At 53.8% G+C, this 20,856-nt stretch overlaps 1 protein-coding gene across 3 annotated transcripts in view; it reads left to right on the top strand.

Moving 5' to 3' along the window:
- Window positions 1-20,856, top strand: part of ASTN1 (astrotactin 1) — a 273,650-nt gene that overhangs the window by 181,263 nt on the left and 71,531 nt on the right. For 2 of the 3 annotated variants that reach the window (XM_037035063.1, XM_037035061.1), the window contains exons 9-11: window positions 5,457-5,531; window positions 12,393-12,530; window positions 13,026-13,176. In XM_037035063.1, the coding sequence (XP_036890958.1) occupies window positions 5,457-5,531; window positions 12,393-12,530; window positions 13,026-13,176 (364 nt within the window). The remainder of the gene's footprint in view (window positions 1-5,456; window positions 5,532-12,392; window positions 12,531-13,025; window positions 13,177-20,856) is intronic. The other variant, XM_037035064.1, reaches the window with a different exon arrangement.

Genomic DNA, 20,856 nt, shown 5'->3' with positions numbered 1-20,856 from the left:
TCCTTGCCCTTGAACTTCGAACAAAGCCCCGGATTTACCAGGGGATCAAGGCGTCCCTCACTGCAATGCTTCTTCCTCCCAGAGCTGGTGCTGAGTGTGAAGACAGCAGCGTATCATCATCATCCTGTCTCATCACTGGGTAAACTGAGGCCGGGGATGTTTTCAGCCAACTGCTTAGGTGGAGAAACCATTTTTACCATTTTTCTCTTTATGCCTCCTGTGTATCTGACAAACTGCCCCTTTTCATCAGCATTTTAAAATACCCGTATTTTTCGGACCATAAGATGCCACCTGGGTTATAGAGGAGGAATAGAGGAAAAAAAATTGAAGCAAAAGATGTGGTAAAATATTTAATAACATAAATAACATAATATTTCACCAATGAAAATGTAAGCAGAACTCAACAGCAGCATTAACAAGCATTAGTCCTCCCAAATTTGATGGGGGGAGGGGTATGTCTTACAGTCTGAAAAAAATACAGTAAATCTCTCTTCTCTATTTCATTGCTCCCCCCCAACCTTGCAAAGGCATTTACCTGGATAAGGCAAAAGCAACAACAGCAACGACAACATTTGCTCAAAAAAAAAAACCCTGCATGGATGTGAAATCCTAGATCCCACACGAGGACCCCGCTCCTGTGAGTCCCCGGGTGGGGACATTGGGAGTCACGTCTCCACCAGAAACTTAGCCTAAATGTGGGCTGCAGGCAAGCGTAGGTGGGCGTGCTCTTACTTAACCACAGATGCATCCCTGTCATCTGTCGGATCCTCTCCTTAGCAACAGGTGGAGGAATACAGAAGTTCCAAAGAAGCTCCTAGGTCCCCAAAGCTCATCATAAAATGCCTTTTTTGTCACTGCCTTCCGCTGAAACATTCTTCCTGTCTGCACTGAACCGTGTATGCACACTGCATGCATGCCTACATGTAGTCTCTCTACCCTCGCACTATTTTGTGTCTATGTCTCTCTATCCATCCTTCTATCCATCCACCCACATGGCATGTATTCCCCTCCTCCTTCCCCTGCAGTCAGCTCTCCGCAGGGCAGCCCATCACAGGCACCCTGACCTCCATTTGCAGGTGCCACAGGTAGGTGGGAAGGTAGGACCAGCGCTGAATCAAAAACATCCTTTAAAGGATTCTGGTCTTGAGCAGAAGTGGTCGTTTTCTGCACAGGGAGAGCCGTTTGTGAAGGGACCATCCAGGTCCTCGGTCAGCCTGGCCCTGCAGGGTGTCATCACTCGGTTGGGTCCAGGGCACATAGTGGAAGAAACGCACAAGTGACCAGTCAAGTCAGCGCCCGGCCTGACACCAAAACCGAAGGAAAAAGCCTGCACAGCGGTTGTGTCTTGGGGAAGAGAGGGAGTTGGGGAGAGAAGCTGGGAGCTTAGCAATGCTAGTTCTTAGGAAAAACTCCGCACAGACTGTGGCGTTGTGGGACCAAATGGGACTGGCCCTCTGCGTAGTCTGGCCCAGGCTGCTCATCCGACCTCGGGCACTCCGGGGTCAGGCTTTCCAGGGATTACTCTCCCGGTGAGCGGATGTGCCCCTGAGGGGTCCGAGCCTGTGAGCCTGTGAAGACACAGGCCCTGGAGCTGCAGAAGGCCTGTCTCTGGGATGTGCCATCACTGTCGTGACTGAAGGGAGCCCATGCAGTGAGAAACTGAGCAAGGACAGAAGGACGGTATTTGGCGCCCTTAGGCCCTCCTTCCGGGGGTACCAAGCAGTGTCCCGCTAAGCCTGGACACGTGTCACAATGGCAGGCCTGCCTGGCCTGCAGGGAGGCCAGCTCAGTTCCCTTACTTGCACACAGAGAGCCCCACGCAGGCCTTTCCTCCCAGCTGGTCTCCAGTAACTCAACGCCAACGAGTTGCTGGTGCTTTTAGGTCAGGCTCTTCATCCCTTTGTCCCCGCCTCTTCCTCTATGGCCGCCTGGAGCCTGTCCATGATCTGACACAGCCACTGTCACTGTCACTTAGCTATGGCCCATCACTCTGTCCCTCTTCCTTTCACTCACTCTCCTGTCTGTCTGGGCATGCGTGCATTTCTTCAGAAAGACCATAGGTCCCTTCGAGGGGAAGGCTTTCTTTCTACCAACTCCCGTTGTCTGGTGCACAGTTCACACGCCAGAGACACTCCGTAAATACTTGCTAAACAAATCAAATAAGGATCCCCATTTCTCTGACAGATCACTCCGGACAAGCGGGAAGACAATGAGTGAGTTCTTTCTTCATCCCTTTGTTGGAGAATTCTGCCGCTGACTCCTCCCCTTTCATGGTCCACGCTTTCCTTTCTGTGTGCATTTAATGACCATACTGCAAATCAGAGCCCTGCAAAGCAATCACCGGGCAGGACACGGGTGGGGGCCTGGCCTCCCTGTGCCCCCCATTGCCATCTCTCCAGCTGACACACGTACAGGTCCCATCTGAGTGAAAGCCTGGGGTGGCCGTCGAATCTGCACCTTTGGCCAAGACACCTGTTTCTCTAGAGAAATTGGGGGACCTCCTCATTCTGGTATTTGTAGTTGACTCAGGTAACTAATGAATTGACTTCTTGAACCAATGCTTGTATGACGTGAAATGCTGGACGCTGTTCTGACCACTTTAACTCCGTGGACCAGTTTCTCCTCGTAGCAACCTCACCAGGTTTGGAAGGACACAAGGGTTACCATCAGCCTCATTTTATAGAGGAGGAAATGCGGATGCCCGTGGCTAAGGGACTTGCTCATGGTCACAGTGCGAGTGGTGGGGAGGGTGGACTTGAAATAGGCAGGCTGGCTTCGGAGCCCACGTCCCAAGCACTGTGCCTGGCCACCTCTCCATGTGACCAGGGCAATGTCTGTGCTGCACATCTTTAGCCTTTGGGTCACCTTCTCAGCACGGGGGGGCCTCTCCAGAGCAGGAAGTCCCTTTGACCTGGCCTACTAGCGACATGGTGACCTGTGCTAAGTGACCCTAGCCTCATTTCACCCTCCAGGGCTTGACTGTAGGTTTATTTATGTTATTCTACCCAATTAATCATTCACATTGTAGTCATGCCCATCCTAAAAGTTGGCTCTTCAAAATTCATTTTCGAATAACCTAGGAACCATGCCAAGAATTCACTGTAATTGCACATTATATGGTACCAGTCTTGAGTACTAGAGATGACTCAAAGGCGAAATGTATGTTATTTGAAATCATTAAACTGGTAGTAAATGAGATGTGGTTTCTCCCAAAGGAGAGCGCGAAAGTGGCTTGTCTGTCTTTCTCTTGGTCACCCTTTCTAGGTGTCTGGGAGCATACGGGACAGACCATCGTGTCTAGACTTTTTCTTGAATGAAGTCGCATTATTTTTAGCTGCTCACCAACCAGCACTTCCTGTTCAAGAAAAAGAATCAGACCTCAGCTCTGCTCTGTGGGTTTACCTTCAATGCACAGAGCAACATATTAAAAAAAAACACACACACAGAGGAGAGCTGTTTGAGGCAACGGTTATTCATAGGCCAGTATTTGGGTACATTCTGGGGGCTGATTCTGGTGGCCTCAGAATAGTTCCAAATTGAATTCCAGGAATAAAGTGTTTATAAATAGCATGCGGAATGAGCGCGTTCGTCCCAGGCTCTCACTCCATCACGGACTGCACGGGCTCTTTCTGCGGCTGCTAGGCCCTCGGTCAGCTGCTGGGGCCGAGCCGGTGGTTCTCGACCTCCTCGGACCCAGCGCCTTGTTGTATAACGAACGCTTTCTTAAATCCCTTTTATAACCCTTAAATGATGCTCATCAATAATAAAATCAATATACAAAAGATGTTTCAAAATGAAGCACCGTGCCTAGCAAGAAAGTAATTTATGATGATTTAAGTGTTTGAATGTGCAAATATTCTGGAAGTACTAAAATCAGAGAAGCGCAGTTAAGGGACATGGGCACGGAATCGGCGCAAAGGCAGTCGAGGCCGATGCCAAGTCCGCGTTGGTGACCAAAGACCGTGAGCGGCGCTGAAGGCAATGACGTGCTTTCCCGGAATTATAAACAGAGGGCAAAGCTTCCAGGTGACCGTGTACATCCTTCCCCCAGTTTACAGGGGAGCTCTGCACCCAGAAAACTCAGCACACGTTAAAGTGGCGTGAGCAGCTCTGTGCGCCTTTGGGAGTGGAGTCCGCAGCTAAGCCCACACGCTGACCAGCAGGTTCTGGTCGCTGTGGTTGAGCAGCAGGCTGCTCGGAACTTTGCAGGACGTGGGAGAGGGGGGTGTTTGCTGAGCTGCCCCGGAGCACGGCTCCACTCCAGCCTCCCCAGACCTGCCAGCGGCGTCCTCAGTCCCTGAGTCCTCGTGTCGTTCAACTGCCGCAAGTTTCCCCAAACGCCTTCTGTTGGGTGACACCCCGGCACCCCCCCTGACAGCCACTGGGTGAATGCGTAGGATCGGGCTTAGCCCCAGACAATCACGTGGATTTATTCTCCTGACTCTTTATAGTCCTTGAGAACTGAAGGCTTGTCTGCAGTAAAACCCTCAACAACGGGGTCATCGGGTTAGGATAAGTGGTTGTATGTGGGGACTGCGTGTCCCTGAGAGCAAGGGCTCAGTTGTCCAGGGTTCACGTGTCTAGTCCCCAACACGAGTCTGTGCTTTTCAGCGTCTCTCTCGAATGAGTACGTAATCGTGGGGTTGGACGCCTTGGTCAGTGAGAAGACAGAGATTGTTCAGTAGAAATAGTTGTGTTTCCAGGATACCCAGCACCTTCGTGCTTCCTCGGGAGACAGTGGTTAAGGGTTATTTCTAATAAATACCATTTCCGTTGTTTCTCTTTGCATAACAAATGACATGACAATTTTTGAAAACCTCTGGAACCAGAAGGCCCGTGATCTTCATGCCGTTCTGAAAAAGGAAACATGTGGAGGGCCCGCATGAGCCTTGGCCGTGGCCGCCGAGTTTTGCTTAATCTTCACCGTGGTCTCTGAGGCAGCCGTGACTAACCCTGTCCTCACGAGCGACGGAGTTCTGCCCAACGAGACAAACCATCTGCCCAAAGTCAGACAGTTGGTTCAACAGCGGAACAACATTTGAACTTGAACTGTCTGACTCCCGAGGCTTCACTTGCCCCAACAAATCATGCCACCCCTCTCTTAAGTGAGGCAAAGCTCAGTTTTCATTCAGTCCACATTTGAAGGACCGTGAATTACGGCGATGTGAGGTCCACCTTAATTCGGTTCTACTCCATATGCAGTTCCAGTTGTCCAGTCCATTAAATTTCCCTCTCCTCCCGGGTCAGTGGTTTCAACATTGATCCTGCTCGTGGTCAGGGTCCAGCATTCAGGCTCCTGGGCAAACCGACATTAGTGAGGCTCTGAAGGACAGGGGCTCGGTCCTCCTTGCCTGGGGGTCTCTGGAATCCAGCATGGCACCCGGCACCGAGAGGGAGGATGTTCAGGGAGTATCCGTCGAGTCGACTTTAACAGAACGACGTTTCTCTCCTTTCAGGCCTTGGCCTTACACGATATTTCAGCGAGGCTTTGACCTGGTTTTGGGAGAACAGCCTTCTGATAAAATATTCAGGTGAGTGGCTTCTGTGTGTCTTTAAGCTGTACATCCCCATTTCCCACAGGGCTTGCTTTCCTAGCAGTGAAGGATAAGATGGTGAACGTGTTCGTGGGTCCTTCTGCCCTTCTAGGAACAAAGCACTTGTCCCCCCCGCCCTGCCACAGTCAAGCCCAGTGACAGCGTGGAGGCTTTTGCAGTCACACAGATCCCGCCCAGGTCCTGGCCTCCTTCCGTGCCTGCTCTCTGAACCCCAGTCATTCACTTAACCCCTTGGTACCTCCAGTTTCCACATTCGTTAAATGGGGCTACCTTCCCCGCCCGGCGCTGCTGTTAGGAGGACGTTAGGAGATAATGCAGGCAGAGCCCCTATCACAGAAACTGTCACTGAGCACGCGGTCTGGCGTCCCTTTCTGCCTCTCTCTCCGCTGTGCGTCTGCCTAATTCACACCTTCCTCAAGTCCTACGCTGCTTGAAATGCATCTCTCCCCCACTCTGCTGCCTTCCCCTCCTCCCAGCTGTGCTTCATTGCTATTTTTTTATCTACCACCCTCCCGATTAAATTAGATGTTTCTATTCCCTCTCAAATTTCTACCTACCTACCCGGAATAGCACATATTAGAAGAGTCAACACGAAATGGAAGGATTTGGATTCCAGCCATGAACTATTGGATTTTCATAAAGTTTAATTCACACCAGGCTTTAGCTGGAACCCGTTTTTATTTCCAAGCTAAGATTTAATCATCCATTTGTTTTGTTCGTGTGTCCCCCATTGAACCTGTATTTGCTCAGGACCCCCTGGGTGCCAGGGACTGTGCTAGGCCCCAGGCATGTGGATAGGAATCCGTCACCCTCCACGAGAGCGCCCTCTGGTGGAGGAAGTAAATACTCCCTCGGGAGTGTCTGATGGCAGAGGGCGTGCTAAGCTGTCGAGGGTGTTTCACAGGAGTGGTCAGCAGGCCAGGCCAGACTTGCACCCTGAGCTCACATACTCACTGCTGCCTTTCCAAACCCTTCCCCCAGACCCTCCTGTCAGCCAGTCCTGGCCCAGGTGTTAGCTTTGCTCCTGCATTTGCTCCTGGAGCTGGCTCCTTCTCTGCTGCCTGGGGATGGACTGAACTTGGCCACCTTGGTGTTCTCCTAAGGCACGCTCTTAGCAAGAGTGCAGATTTGCAGCCTCACCGCCTCTTGGGGCCTCCCCTTCCCCTTCTCTCTCCTGATTGTCTCTCCTGGGGCAGGCTGAGTCACATTTATGGCATCGGCCACGGGCTGCTTTTGAGGATTTGTGCTACACAAGAAGTCAGCTGTATTCCTTAGACNGCCAGACTTGCACCCTGAGCTCACATACTCACTGCTGCCTTTCCAAACCCTTCCCCCAGACCCTCCTGTCAGCCAGTCCTGGCCCAGGTGTTAGCTTTGCTCCTGCATTTGCTCCTGGAGCTGGCTCCTTCCCTGCTGCCTGGGGATGGACTGAACTCGGCCACCGCGGTGTTCTCCTAAGGCACGCTCTTAGCAAGAGCGCAGATTTACAGCCTCACCGCCTCTTGGGGCCTCCCCTTCCCCTTCTCTCTCCTGATTGTCTCTCCCGGGGCAGGCTGAGTCACATTTATGGCATCGGCCACGGGCTGCTTTTGAGGATTTGTGCTACACGAGAAGTCAGCTGTATTCCTTAGACTCTGATGTGGGCATTTAAAGCTTCCAGCAATGATTTACCATCTGGCCAACTCCCTCCCCAGTTGTTTCACTGCTGGCCTGCCAGGACCTTGCGAGGGTGATAAGGGTTAGGCAGATGGGGACAGCCTGGTGCAGTAGGGCTGGTTACCACCGCTGACAAGTTCCCACTCCCCTAAAAGTCAGAAACTAACCCTGGGAAAGGCGAGGGCCTTCCCAGGACTGCCGTTAAAGCAGGACTTGCACAGAAACTGGTTCTGTCCCCACAAGCACCGCCTACTCTCTTCAGGTCTGTTAGCGGCTTACTGGACCTGCGGCGGGACCTCTCTCTGCAGAGGGGATCGGCCAGGCGGTGTGACCCAGGCAGGCAGCCCTCCCGGGAGCCAGTATGCCAATCAATGAGTGATTAATCCCTTTGGTCGCTGGCATGACAGTCACGAATCTCTCAGATGAAATCAATGGGTCATGATTTCCTGGTTTCAGGTATTAAGAACTTGAACCAAAACCACTCTGGGGTCTGATCAAACCCAGTGCCAGTGGCCTGGAAAACCGCATGACCTGGTCAGGGAGGCAGTTCCTTAAAGGGGCCCCTGACTCTTCACTTGCTCTGTGCACCAGGGACTTCTGATGAATTCCAAGCCCATGCACGCTTCCCTGGACCGTGGAATAGCATTTAAAGTTTGACATTCAACTCTTTCCACAGTTGAATGCCAACACACAGCTCCCTTTTAATAGCCTGCTTTCTCCTGTAGAACCTTCAGTTCTTAGCTCTGTCTTCTGACCCACTTCGCCCAGAACGACAATATTTTTTAGTCTGTGTCTTTGCTTCCACTCTTTCCTCCAGCCAAAATGCACGGTCTCTTCCTGGCACAAACACTGCCCGTTGCCACGGCGCAGACCAAGTCCCAGCTAAACTCACTCTCTGTGGGGCATCTCCTGTTACAGGGTACTGTTTCAGGTGCTGTAGCTGTGACCAAACAAATGTGACCGAGGTGTGGTCCCTGACCTCACAGGGTCTCTCATTGAAGTGTTGTGTTGCAACCTTGACCCTCCATGGGAAGAATCCCCAGGGTGCTTTAAAATGACCGGTGACCTTACCCAGCACGAACCAATTCATTCAAAACTTCCGGGAGGTGGGGACCAGGGCATGGGTGCCTTTTAAAAACCACCAGGGTAATTCTAATCTGCACTCAGGGTGGGGAAACACTGCTCTCGGGCTTCTGGGACCCACAGTGACTTTTCTCCTCGAAATTTCTATAGCACGATAGCTATAGTATTCATCTGTCAGTTATTTTATTTCTTATTTATTTATTTGCTTTGTTCAATGACAGTCATTCTCATTTCCCCCATTACGCTCCCTGCCCTACCCAGTGCTCCCCCACCTCCCACATTCGAGCCCCCCCATTGTCTCTGTCCATGGGTCCTTTATACACACTCCTTGACCCTTCTTCCCGTTCTTAAGTTTTGTATCCCTTTCTCCAGTGGAATGGTGGTCTTATCGAGGGAAGGGGCAATATCGTATATGGCTTTGACTATTTAATATCTAACATGGAATTTTGAACATGGTAGGCCTTCCACAAATATCTGTAGATGATCATTTCAGGTATCTCTTAAGGACTTGGAGCCCGGTGAGGGAAAGACCTGCCACTCAGCCCAGCCTGGGTAATCTGCAGCCGCAAAGGACCTGGGAAGGGTCCAGGTTTAGTCTCAGAGGGTCCGAAGGGGAGAGACTGAGCCTACCCACCAAGCCCAGTCTAGTGCCAAAGACGTTCTTTCCATGGCGGCTGAGCCCACTCCATCCCACGGGCATTCCTTCAGACCGCACTTCTCTCTCAGAAACCCTCCTCCCCAGGGCGTCCCCAACTCCCAGGGACCAGTCCCTCCTTCCTGGGTGGCTGTGGGATAGAGTGGGGGGGCCAGGCCATGGGCCATTTGTCCACTTCCTCCCCGGTCCACTGCACGCCCGGCCACAGCAGAGCACAGGCCTGTTGCGTCCACTGCTCTCCGGTTAGCATTTGCATCTGAACAGAAGTTTCGAGCTCTCGTTTAACAAGGCCATGTGCAGGGCTCAGCCCACCGCTGAGCCACCAACTGTGATAGTCCCCACCAGCTGTCGCAGGAGAAGGCCCAGCCTGGGAAGGCATTCCAGATGCTCGCCCGACTTCTCTCGGGTGGCTTTTCGAAGCTGTTCCTGCCAAATCGTCATGAATGAGGGACAGATGAGATTTCAGGACACAGCTTTCCTCTGACAGCTTGTGCTATATTTGGTTTTTGGAGTTACTAGATTTTGCGGATAAAAGGGAATTTTAGAATTTCATTGGCACGGGCCGGCACGGGCTGGGATGCTGCTGAGAGCCACGCTGGAGGGTCAGACCAACCCCCATCTTTCCCAGTTAAGGGAGGTGAACGCGGAGAGGCCTCTGAATGTCTTCCTCTACTAGGACACAGATGTGTAAAATGGGGCTGAATGATCAAGCCCGGGGGGTGCTGTTGTCAGGCCAAAGGAGGCAGCCCCACAGAACACCTGCCCCTCTGAGAGTCCTCGGGAAAGGTGAGCCTCGGCCCATACCTGCCTCAGCTGTCCCTGCAGGGTTTCACCTTGACCCTGCCAGAGATGGATGATGACACTGTCTTTCTTGTGAACCCGGGACGGTGCCATGTCTCAGAAGCTGCTGTGCGCTTTGGAAGTTCCTCCCAATGTCAAGCCCAGATCCACCTTGACCATTAAATCCATTCCAACCCTGAGGCTCACCCATGTCTTGCTCTGAAGGAGGAAGCATTTCCACCACGGCTTCTACCTTTACATTTGAAATTTGAGATCTCCCCCAGTAGCCTGGACAAACTAAAGAGCAGTCCATTAATTGATGAGTCCATAAATTTTTATGGAGTGACCTCCTTGGGCCAGAATTTGTGTCAAAGACTTGTCCTCTGCCATCTAGGATAGCACATTCTTCACGTGGTGGACACACGTGGAGACGGGCACAGTTCATCATGTCAGGGCAGCCGGGGACCATGTGCTCATGCATGGAGGGGAGAGTCCCTTGCTCAGCCTGAGGGTTGAGTGTGAACATCCTGGAGGGCTTCCTGGAAGGGGCAGGACTTTAACGGAGTGTTAAAATGAGTGGGACCCCAGCAAAGAAGACAGGGGAGACAATTCAGGAAGAAGAGACACTAGACATAAAAGCAAAGAGGTGAGCAATGAAGGCATCTTTAGGGACTAGAGTCAGATTCCACAGAGTGACATCTTTGGCGCTGTGGTCGTTGTTCTGTGGGCCCGGGTGCCATTAACCGTTTCACATGGGGAAAGATGGGACTTGCTTTTTCCGTGGAAACATTACTGCGTGCAGAGGCGGGAGGGAAAATGCAGATGGTTGGACACGGACCTCTCTTCCTCCAAAAGAAAAATTCACCCTCAGAAAGTGCTAGAACTGTCAAAATCTGTTCCCTGAAATCTGTTACGTAAATTCTAAGCTACAGGCCACAGACGGGCTGTTGCGCCTCAGTGCGGCACTTCTAATTTTAAAACCAAAAGAGAAAACAAAAACTCTGTGTCCCCAAAAAACGCTCCCCTCCCTGGTACCATTCAAACTTGGACGAGTTCCCTCTGGAACAGTCCCTGATACAGAGCATCGGCAGGCCCGCCCACCCTGCCAGGGGGAATGTTGCCATCTCCAGAATGCGGGTTACAAAAGGCAACGGGACCACAGCAACTTGCAGGTTGTGGACTCCAACCCACACTTACCCCCAAATTCCCAGGTTCCAGGCACCTCGGGGCAATTGTCTTGCCCTGAATATGGGTTCCTTCATCTTGCCAGAGGACGTGTGTGTTTGTGTAAGAGGCCTGCCAGGCTTTCAGTGTTGCCAGCTGTTTACACAGTTAAACGGTGGGTCCCATCTACCGTTCCCGTAGCAACGGGCTTCCCTCATCTGGTGCAGACCGCTCCCTGAGCGAATCTTGCCCCTGTGGATGAGAAGAGTTGAGCACCTCCTTCAGAGCTGCCTAATGCAGAGGTTTCTCCCGCAGGTCAGAGACGTAAGGGAGCAAGAGTAAGGTGTGAGTGGGGAAAATCTCCCAGACCCTGGCCACCTCTCACCTGCTCGGTGGTTCTGCCTCTCCCAGGGCACCTGTTCCTCGCATTTTCTGTGGCCAGCATTCTAGAGAGGATGGCATGTATCCTACAAGAGCTCACGCCACCCACCGGGCTTTCTGGCTTCTCGGGGAGCCCCCGGGAGCAGGGAGGGGTGCCTGCGGTTTCTGGAGAGTAAGGACGGAAGTGGCCCTCCGTGACCAGCATGGCCGAGGAGCCCTGCGGGGCTCTGTTGAATGGTGTGCACCCTCCTGGTGCCCTGCCTCCCCCCCCCCCAGTTGGAAGGGGCTGAGCCCGCCTGCTCCAGCCCTGTGATTTACCCCAACGCACACTGGCTTTTATCCGTGAACCAGCTTTGACTGTAAACACAGAGCACTTGAATGCCTTTGAAGTGAAATGAAGGAATAAATAAACAAATAATCTCTCAAGGTCTCTCTAAGCTCTCCCTTGAAATGCTGATTGATTCCTTTATTCCTTTTTAGCCCATGTTATGAGAATGGAAAAACACCCCAATTTTCCCTCCCTGAAGTTAAGGCCATTCTCTGAGGCGTGGGGCGGAGTGGGGGAGTACTCCTGGGCCTGTCTCCTTCGTGCCCTTCTCTCCTCCCTGGCTCGGGGCCTCAGAATTCCTGTTCCCATCGCTGAGAAGCCGAAAAAGCGGAGCTTTCCTCCTCCTCTCTCCTGGGCAGGGTTCCTCCAGGCATAGAGAGAATCCATCGCTACCACTGCGCAGGTGCAGACCAAGGGCTGGGTTGGTGGGAGGCGGTGTGTCTTTTCAGTTAAAATGCTTCTCATTATATCCGACTTAAGGCAGGGGAAGCCCAGCTCCAGAACTGAACGAATCTGGAACTTGATTTCGTGGGACTCGATACAAAACAAACCGCTTCCAACAGCTGGTGAGTGGGCGCTGTGATCCGTTCCCCAGCTGTCTGGGCGTGCGAGCGGGGGACGCCTCTTTGCCTCCCCCTCCTGCTGTCATCTCACCCACAAAGTGGCCATCGGCTCTCCTTTCGGCAGAGGATTTGAGGGCCGAGAAGGCGCCAGGTCCCGCCCAGCGCCCTGTGCCCTGAGGGGCGGTGGTTGCCCCGCCCTAACCACCTGGCCTTGGGTGTTTCTGCAGGTTCACCTACACCCTTGGGGAGGGCATGTGGCTGCCCCTCAGCAAGAGTTTTGTGATCCCGCCCGCCGAACTGGCCATCAACCCCTCAGCCAAGTGCAAGACGGACATGACAGTGATGGAGGACGCTGTGGAGGTCAGGTGAGTTCGGCCTGGGGCTGCTGAGGCCCAAACCCGCCTCAAGAGGCTGCGTGCGAAGCCCCGTGGAGGTGCAAGGTGCTGGCAAAGGAATCCTGAGCAGCTGAAGAGAGAAGGTAGCGGGCCGCCTTCCCAGTCCCCCCACGCAGCGCCAGGATCCACTCTCTCTGGGTCTGTGCTGCACACCCCCAGGCTCAGGCATGGGGAGGGGACATGAAAGTAGAGCTTGTATGCACTCCCCGTGGCCCCTGTGGACCGACAGGCAATCATGTGTTAATTTCCTAGCCCAGCTGGGACCTCCTACTCTGACCAGGCATTGTTACCCCCTTGGCTCCGTTCCCAGGTATGGAGAGTGTCTGTCGTTCGTCAGCTCAAGGCTCAGAGTACGGTTGATCTCAGGTTTTTGCAGGAGAGAGTGAGACAGGACCTGATGGGCCAGGTAGGAACGGGGAAGGGGGTCCCCATGGCAACTCCCCGCTCCCGCTGTCCTCCCCACAGGGAGGAGCTGATGACCTCGTCCTCCTTCGACAGCCTGGAGGTGCTCCTGGACTCCTTCGGGCCCGTGCGAGACTGCAGCAAGGACAATGGGGGCTGCAGCAAGAACTTCCGCTGCATTTCGGACCGCAAGCTGGACTCCTCCGGCTGTGTGGTAGGTCTGCCCCGGGCGGGGCGTGACAGGGACGGGGCGCAGGACGAGACACAGTGGGGGCGGGTCGACGAAAACGCACTGTGAATGAGAGAGATGGTCGCGCGTAACCCTCCCTGGTTGAAACTGCCATCCAAACTGTGAGCTTTCTTGTGGCAGAAGTGAGGAGCCCGTCACCAGTCAGGAAGTCAAGAAGGATTTATGGCGCGCCTGCTAGGTGACCTGCAGCTGTCCGAGGGACACCTCGGGACCTACAGACCGGGATTCTTTCCCGTCTTGCAGTCTAGTTGGTGAGGGACACCCCCAAACCACTTGATTAACTGCTTGGTGGTATGCTGTTGACTCTAGTAGGAAATCTACTACACTTACTCTAATAGGACATTTTGCAGGTGGAAGCCCTGCCCTCTGTCTAGAGTCAAATCACATTGATGGCAATAGGAAATTTTAGGAGAAACCTACCCAGGTAAACGATGCCGAGGATGATAGAGAAAAAATTAAAGTACGTCCCCTTTGAGACCATGACAGTGAACCCCTACTTTGCCAAAGGCAGTTGTCTGCTTTGTTATCTGTGGAGACTTTGGCTGCGTGGAAAATTCGAGGGACCGGAGAGGCCGTGTGGACTAGCGGGGACTAGGGCGTCGCCTGTGCCTCGAATGAAGCCTGTTGAACCATGCGGGTAAATGGAGGCGCGAGCAGATGGAGCCATCCGCTGCTGGGGCCTCTGTGTTGTCATTTTTGTGCCCACCACACTGATGTCTGTTTCTAGCCCTTTCCCCTTGAAGGGAAGGACGCTGCAGACCCCACAGAGAACGCCCACAGGGCGTGGGCAGGGGAGGAAGGCAGGAGAGCCAGGCATAAAGTGGGCAGGAAGGAGAGGGAAGGGGGTTCACGGAGACCCCCTACTCGTCTGTGTCTCCAGGCAGGACCAGGAGCTCCCGGCCCCGGGGACGACAGGGGGCCTCATCCTGCTTCCAGGTCCAACAGTGGTGCTCTCGGAAGGGGACTCAGAGCAGGGGCTAGCTGTGGGGACGCTGGGCCAGTCCCAGCACTCACAGCCTGCTCTTCCCCGTCTCCGGGCACCTGCCCTGCTCAGGGAGCCTCTGTCCGTCAGAGCAGGACATGCACCTGGGGCCCAGGCGGGGCCCTCTCCTTGCAACCCTCAGTCCTCCCCAACTTGCGCATATCGGGACAAGTTCACAGGCGCCTGATTTATCAGAGCAGGGAGAGAAAGTAAAGAAAAGGGAAAGAGGGCAAGCTAAGGGGCGGGTCGGCAGAGAACCTGGCAGATCCGACGAAGGGAGGGGAAAGTTCGGAGGGCGGGCTCTCAGGGCACACAAGAAGAAACAGTGCTTCCGGCCGAGTCTTCCCAAGGCAGCCAGGGGTCAGTCCATGCTCCCCTCCCTGGGGCCATTCCACTTTCCAAAGTCCCCAGCAATGAGCTTCTCACCTCGGTCCCTCCGGAGACAACCTCACCGTCTAGCGAAGACCCAGCTGGGACATTTTAATTTCTATTTTGGGTTTTGTTTACTATTCAGCCTGCATTTCTTCATCCAGATTTCAGCCTGTCACTGTCCATTGCTCTCTTGGGTCATTCTGAAACACCATCTTAGGATTGTAGTGTGCACATGCATGAACATCCTTCCCATGAGCATGCTTGTGCACTCACGCCCGTGCACTCACGCCCATGCACACGCACAGACTCTCTATCTCCACCCCCCACCCCCCGCCGCTCTGTCCCTTCCCTGAAGCCCTCAGGGTCTGCCCACCAAAAGCCTTCTGTTGGCGATCTGGCCCCTTCTACTCGGCACGGAGCTGTGCTGATGGAGTCTTGCACTGTTAACACTGTGATCGCTGGGGCAAGGCTGGCCGGGGTGGTTCTGATGCATGTGCGTTTGCAATGAGGATTGGAGCCACCGCAGAGGGTCGCCCAGTTCTGCCAGGGCTTGCTATTAGCATACTCTGAAGTCACTGGCCCATTGGCTGTTGGAGGGAGGCGGGGCTTGGCTGACTGGCAGGCCGTTCAGTGGACCGTTTGCCCTTGGTTCTGAAGCCCGGGATCCCTGAGGCAAGCAGACTGATGGGCTGAGAGCTGATGGGCCACATCCTGGCTCTTGTGACCCTACTGAGAAGTAGACTAGGGACTTGGCTTTGAGCTGACCCGACTCCCCTGGGCCTCAGTGCTGTCCTCAAGCTCTGGTGTGCAGCAGAGTGGGCCCGTGTCATCTGGAAGTTGACTCGGGACAAAGCCATCTCCTGTGCCAGCTGCCTCTTTGCCCTCACACAGGAGCCCTGCCATCCGGTTCTCTGGGTGCCGAGCGGAGAGGCTGCTCAGGGAAAGACGTGTGTTCGTGGAGGGAGAAAGAGAGGAAGGACTGAGAACCCACGGGCCCTTCAGGACCTGGGAGAGGGTGTGGGAGGGGACAGAGTGTGCCTCTCATTCTCCAGTTGAACACACGGCAGCCTTGGGGGTGGGGGCTCCAGGCCAGCTCCACCTCTTCTTTCTAGGAAGGCAAAACACGTTTCTCTTTCTGCATGGATTCCCACAGGGTTAATTGCTACCCAGTTAATTGTCCTATTGTTTATATGGCCTCTGAGGACAGGAAACAACCACCCCGTGAAAGTCACAGACCTGTACCAGCCGAGAGCCCTCTGTTCCAAACCAGAACACTCTCCAAAAGTGGGGGGGGGGGTTGCCGACCCTTTGGGAGGCTTCCCAGAGCAGAAGTCAGCCCCCACTCCCTCCACTGATACCTGGCTCCTACTTCTACCCGGGCCTTCCTGTGCCGAGGTGAGAGTTGTAGACCCTACCTGGAGAGCACAGCAGTATCCACTGTCCGTTCTGTGGAGCCCCACAGAGTCGCCGTGCCCCAGCTTCCAGCTCTGTGGGCGCCAGTCCCATGTGGGTCTCGCTGGGCGAGAATCAGGGTGGTGTCAGCAGGACCACATGCCTTCTGGGGGGCTCTGGGGGTCAGTCCTTTCGTGACCTTGCCTTTTCCAGCTTCTGGACGTGGCCCACCCCTTCTCCCACCCTGAAAGCCGCCACACGGCATTTTTCTGACCGCTCTCCCACAGTCCCCTCTCTCTTCCCTCTGTGTCCCCTTTCCACTTTGGAGGGATTACACGGGCTCACCAGGGTAGTCCAGGATCATCTCCCATCTCAAGGGCCTGAACTTGGTCTGCAAAGCCCCTTTTGTCAAATGTACGGTGACATGTTCACAGGTTCCGAGGATCACGTTACAGACATCCTTGGTGGCCGTCAGGGAAAGAGGGCACTGGAGACAGGAGTGGACTCGGTAGGCAGGACTGTGGCCCAGCCACTCCTGGCTTTAGCCGAAGCATCCTTATTCTTATCAACCCTACCTACCGAAGGTTAATATAAAACTTTGAGAGTTTAGAGCCCTGGCTGGTTAGCTCAGTTGGTGAGAGCATCGTCCTGATGCTCCAGGGTTACAGGTTTGATCCCAGGTCAGGGCACAAACAAGAATCAACCGGTGGATGCAGAAATAAATGGAACAAGAAATCGACGTTTCTTTCTATTCTCTTTTCCCACCCTCACTCTCTCCCTCCCTCTCTCTCTTCCTCTCTGTCTCTAAAATAAATAAAATAAAATAAGAAAGTTTGGAAATGATTTCCTGTGCTAAAACATAGTGGAAAGCCTACGCGGGCCTGCTCCTTCCTCATCTTCACACGCATCCTGAGAGGGGCCCCCCCCCCCCCCCCCCCGCAGGCCTTTGCTTTGTGATGCGTCTGCGGGTGCCCAGGTGAGCAGCTGCACCTCGGAGGGCGGGAGGTGGCTCTCCAGCTGTCTCCTGTAGAACACGTGACCTCCCCTGCCAGATCATTACGCTCTAACGAGCTTTGAATTACCCAGCGACCCCGCCGCCCTTCTGTCCACAGTGGCTCCCCCACCAAATGTGTCGTTTCACCTCTCCCGGAGTGCAGATGTGCAGAAAGCATCACAGATGACCCCCTCTCTTCCTCCCTGTGGGACAGGAAGCAGCAGAGTGCGCCCCAGAGACCCACAGCTATCGGGGGAGGGGGGGGGCAGGAAACTGAAACACAAATTTAATTCCATCACACTTTTCCCTTTGAGAGGTCCTGAATGGCTTGGGCAGGCTTCCGCATCAGAGCTCACAAAAAATTCGGGAGATCACTATTTGGGAAAGGAGTCAGAGTGCCATGCAGGGAAAGGGGGCCTATTGGGAGTAGGGACAGTGGTGGCTCGTTTTATGAATGGCCAGGTAAGACGAGGCAGGGCTCAGGTACAGGGGGCACTGGTGGTGCCCTCTGCCAACAGAGCATCCGCTAGTCACCTGCACTCAGGTGTGTGCGTCTCAGGCTTGGGGACATTGGACTAGACTGCGAAGTAATCGATCAATCCACTCAAGGCCACTGGTAGAAAAGGACAGAAAAGACGGTGAAGGAAAGGAGTGGCATGGAGAAAATCATCTTAAGCTCATTAGCAAATTATGCCTCCGACCAGTACTAAGTGAAGAAGCCATGAGCTTCTCATGAAAGATGATTAACCTTGTATATTTTAGGGGTCACTGAAATTTAAGCTCATTTATTAGACCTTCTTGGTGGGGGGAAGGGTCATTGCCATGATGCAGAGAGTTTTTTCCTTGAGCCTGTGGTTTCCGAAGGCCCTGGGACTGCTTCAAGTGACCTATTCGAAGAGAGGTTAATGTATGACCTTGGGGCTGGGACCGAGCAAACAGTTCTCTCTGAAGGGTTTGTCCGTGGGGTGTGTGGTAGCGGGGAAGGAGAATGGCCAGCAGCTGCAAAGACAAAAGACAGGCTTCTCCCCACACTGGGCTGAACTGCAAAGACCCGTCTAAGAAGAGGGTGTGGTTTGGAGCCTGCACGTTCTCTGTGTCCAGATACAGGCTTTGAGGAGCCCAGAATGTGACTTACAAACAGCACAAGGAACATTAGACAAGAAACAAGTTACACCACGGGACAGTGGAATGACTGGACAGGGCGTGGGGGGCGGTTCTAGTTCAAGGAGGGTTAAGAAGAAAACTCTGTTTTCGGTTTCAGCTTTTGTGGTTTTTCTTTTTTTGAAATCTTACAAAATGTTTACTCTGAACCACAACCCGAGTCAGTAACAGGGAAGTCAAGATAATTGCATCTTTTTCAGGGATGGGGGATCTTGTCTTGCATTCAAGGTCATTGCTCCGGAGAGTTTGCAGTGTTTTGTCCTTAAATATATGCACCGTAATTGGGGGGGGTCCTGTCTCTGTGGAAGAGGAGAGAGAGTGAGAACATAGATACTAGACTCAAGCTACCAATCCATAGTTGATTTCAGAATAGACTCCCGAGTTTCGTAAAACAATCAGACAGACAGACAACAAAGCTACAGGATTGCTTTACGTGGTGGACGCAGTGACTTTATTTCTTTAGGGGGTCCCAGGGGACCCAGGTTTCCTCAAACTGGAGAAGCAGCGTGGCCGAGTGGAAGGGCTTGGCGTGAACTATGGGGTCAGGCAGATTTAGGCCGAAACTCTGATCCCCACCTCTGTGCCCCGGCACGAGTTATTAATTACCTTTTTTGAGTTTAAGTTCCGGCCTTCTGTCCAGTGACTGGGACAAAAAGCCCACCTGTGCTGTCAGCATCGAAGGTAATATGTGCAGCTTGTCCTGCATCTAGAATTGCTTCGTTCCTAAGAGCTGTTATTATTTTTTAATTTTGTTCGTGAGAAAGGAGAAATCCAAGGCAGCGAGCTTCTTTTCAAATCACCTAAGAAAATACAAATATCAGGTGGCCCAGCTGGGTACACCAATGTCATGTTAGACACCAGGGTCCGACAAGGCGAGGACATGCCAGATTTGGGGATTCTGCAACAGGCCTGCTTGAGTTTCGTTGGTGCGGTCTCTGTCCGCATCACACTTGATCAGGGCTTCTGGAGCAAAGCAGGTAGCTGAGGAGATGGGGAGTTGGCCCGGCGGTGACTGAGCCAGCTGGCTGGCAGGAGGCTTGAAACCGTGTGAGGAGGGATAACAGGAGGCCTGTCTTCGTGTCCACTTTGATGATGTTGTCCAAGAAGAAGAAGAAGGAAAAAAACAACTCACGGCAACCCCACCGCCACCCATTAAATTCCACTCTAACGTCTGTGTTGCAGTCCCCATGCCCATGCCCGAGCTGCCCCCCAGTGTTCCCTTCTGGTGGTACATCTGGCTTAACAGCTGGGTGGCCAAGGAAGTGGGTGGATGGGGGGCTAACAACACGTGGGGTGCAATCCTCAGCTGCCTCATTTGCTTGTTTACCATCGTCTGGAACATCTGGGCTTGCCCGGCACGGGGCAGCCCTTGGAAACTTCTTGAGGTGCCCTCACCTTCCAGCACACTGGCTGCCTTCAAAGGGAGAGAGGGGCTGCACCGGCCAGGAGCCCGGCAGGCCCACAGGGGCGCCGTTTGTTTGGGGAATTGCCGAATTAGTGTCAGGAAACAGCGTACATCCTGTTGCGATCTTCAGCTGGGATGCAGGGAGGAGGAGAGGTGGTTTTTGGGGGCCCACCTGCGCTGCAGCAGCTGGGCTACTAGGCCAAGGTGCTTGGCAGCCGAGAGGAAGAGGCAGCCAGGCGACAGGACAGGAGGGCAAGTGTGTGGCTCTGTTTCCCTCGGTTTTGCAAGTCGCTTTTGGTTTACTTTTGGTTTCGGAGAAGTGCGCTGCAGCTAGCTGACAGTACCCAGCACGGCCATTCAGAGCAGGCCCAGCTCTGCCCTACACGCGCTGCCTGGCCCCAGGCAAGTTGCCTGCCTCCTTCCAGCCCACGGCAGAGAACCCGCTGTCCTGCGCCTGCTCAGGACGCGTGGCACAGACAGAAGCAGGATGACCAAGAGTAGTCCCTTGCTCGTAGGTAGCGTTCAGGGCAGGGAGGGGCCCCTGGGTTGACGGGCTGTTGCTTTCCACATCTGTTCCATGGGGATAACAGGAGGTGCCGTGAGAAGAAATAGCTACAGCTCCCAGCAGAGTGCTGGGGGCCTGGTACGTGGCAAAGGGCGGCTGTGAGAGGGACCCTGGCCCTGGTGGGAGCCAGCGATGGGGCAGCCACTCTAACAGGGTCCAGAGCACAGATTGCAGTCCAAGCCCAAGCGAAACACCTGTGGGTACCCAGGTCCAGGTGCCATCCGGAGGGCGTCCTTGAGGCTGGGAGGTCGTGAGAGTGGCCAGTCCCACTAGGAAAGCAGTCAAACCACCCGGCAAGGTCACAGAAGTCCAACTGTCTCCTTCCAGTTGGACACCCTGGCTCCCTCCGTCTGTTCCCTCCAACACTGGTGTCTGGCACCGATGTTGACAAAGTGCTTTGGGCACTTCAAACAAAGTCCTGTCAATACTAAAGCCAAACAGCAGCAGCACCCCCTTGCCCTGGCCCAGAGGGGTCTCCACTAATAGGTTTCCATTCTGTCCCCTCACGTCCACGCTTCTGCTGGCCCGAGTCCCAATGGGGAGGCCAGCACACCTTGCTCTGTCTTGTCACCACGCTCCCTGCCAGCCTGTTTGCCTGAATTGGCTTCAATGCAAATGTGTGCGATCTGTGCCCAGAGAGAAGAAGCAAGATGGCAAGAAAGGTCACTTGCTTTCAAAGGAAGTCCAGCGTGGTGGGGAATTTCTGCATTCTTTGCCAATGTGAATGGTTTCAAGGCTGAGTGGTAAAATCGGGGTCAGGAGCTCCAGGCCAG

Source organism: Sturnira hondurensis, unplaced genomic scaffold, assembly GCF_014824575.4.
Source record: "Sturnira hondurensis isolate 20B ecotype Veracruz unplaced genomic scaffold, ASM1482457v3 Scaffold0022215, whole genome shotgun sequence".
Lineage (NCBI taxonomy): Eukaryota > Metazoa > Chordata > Mammalia > Chiroptera > Phyllostomidae > Sturnira > Sturnira hondurensis.
Note: the sequence above shows the minus strand (reverse complement) of the source record. Positions and strands in the feature narration are given on the sequence as shown.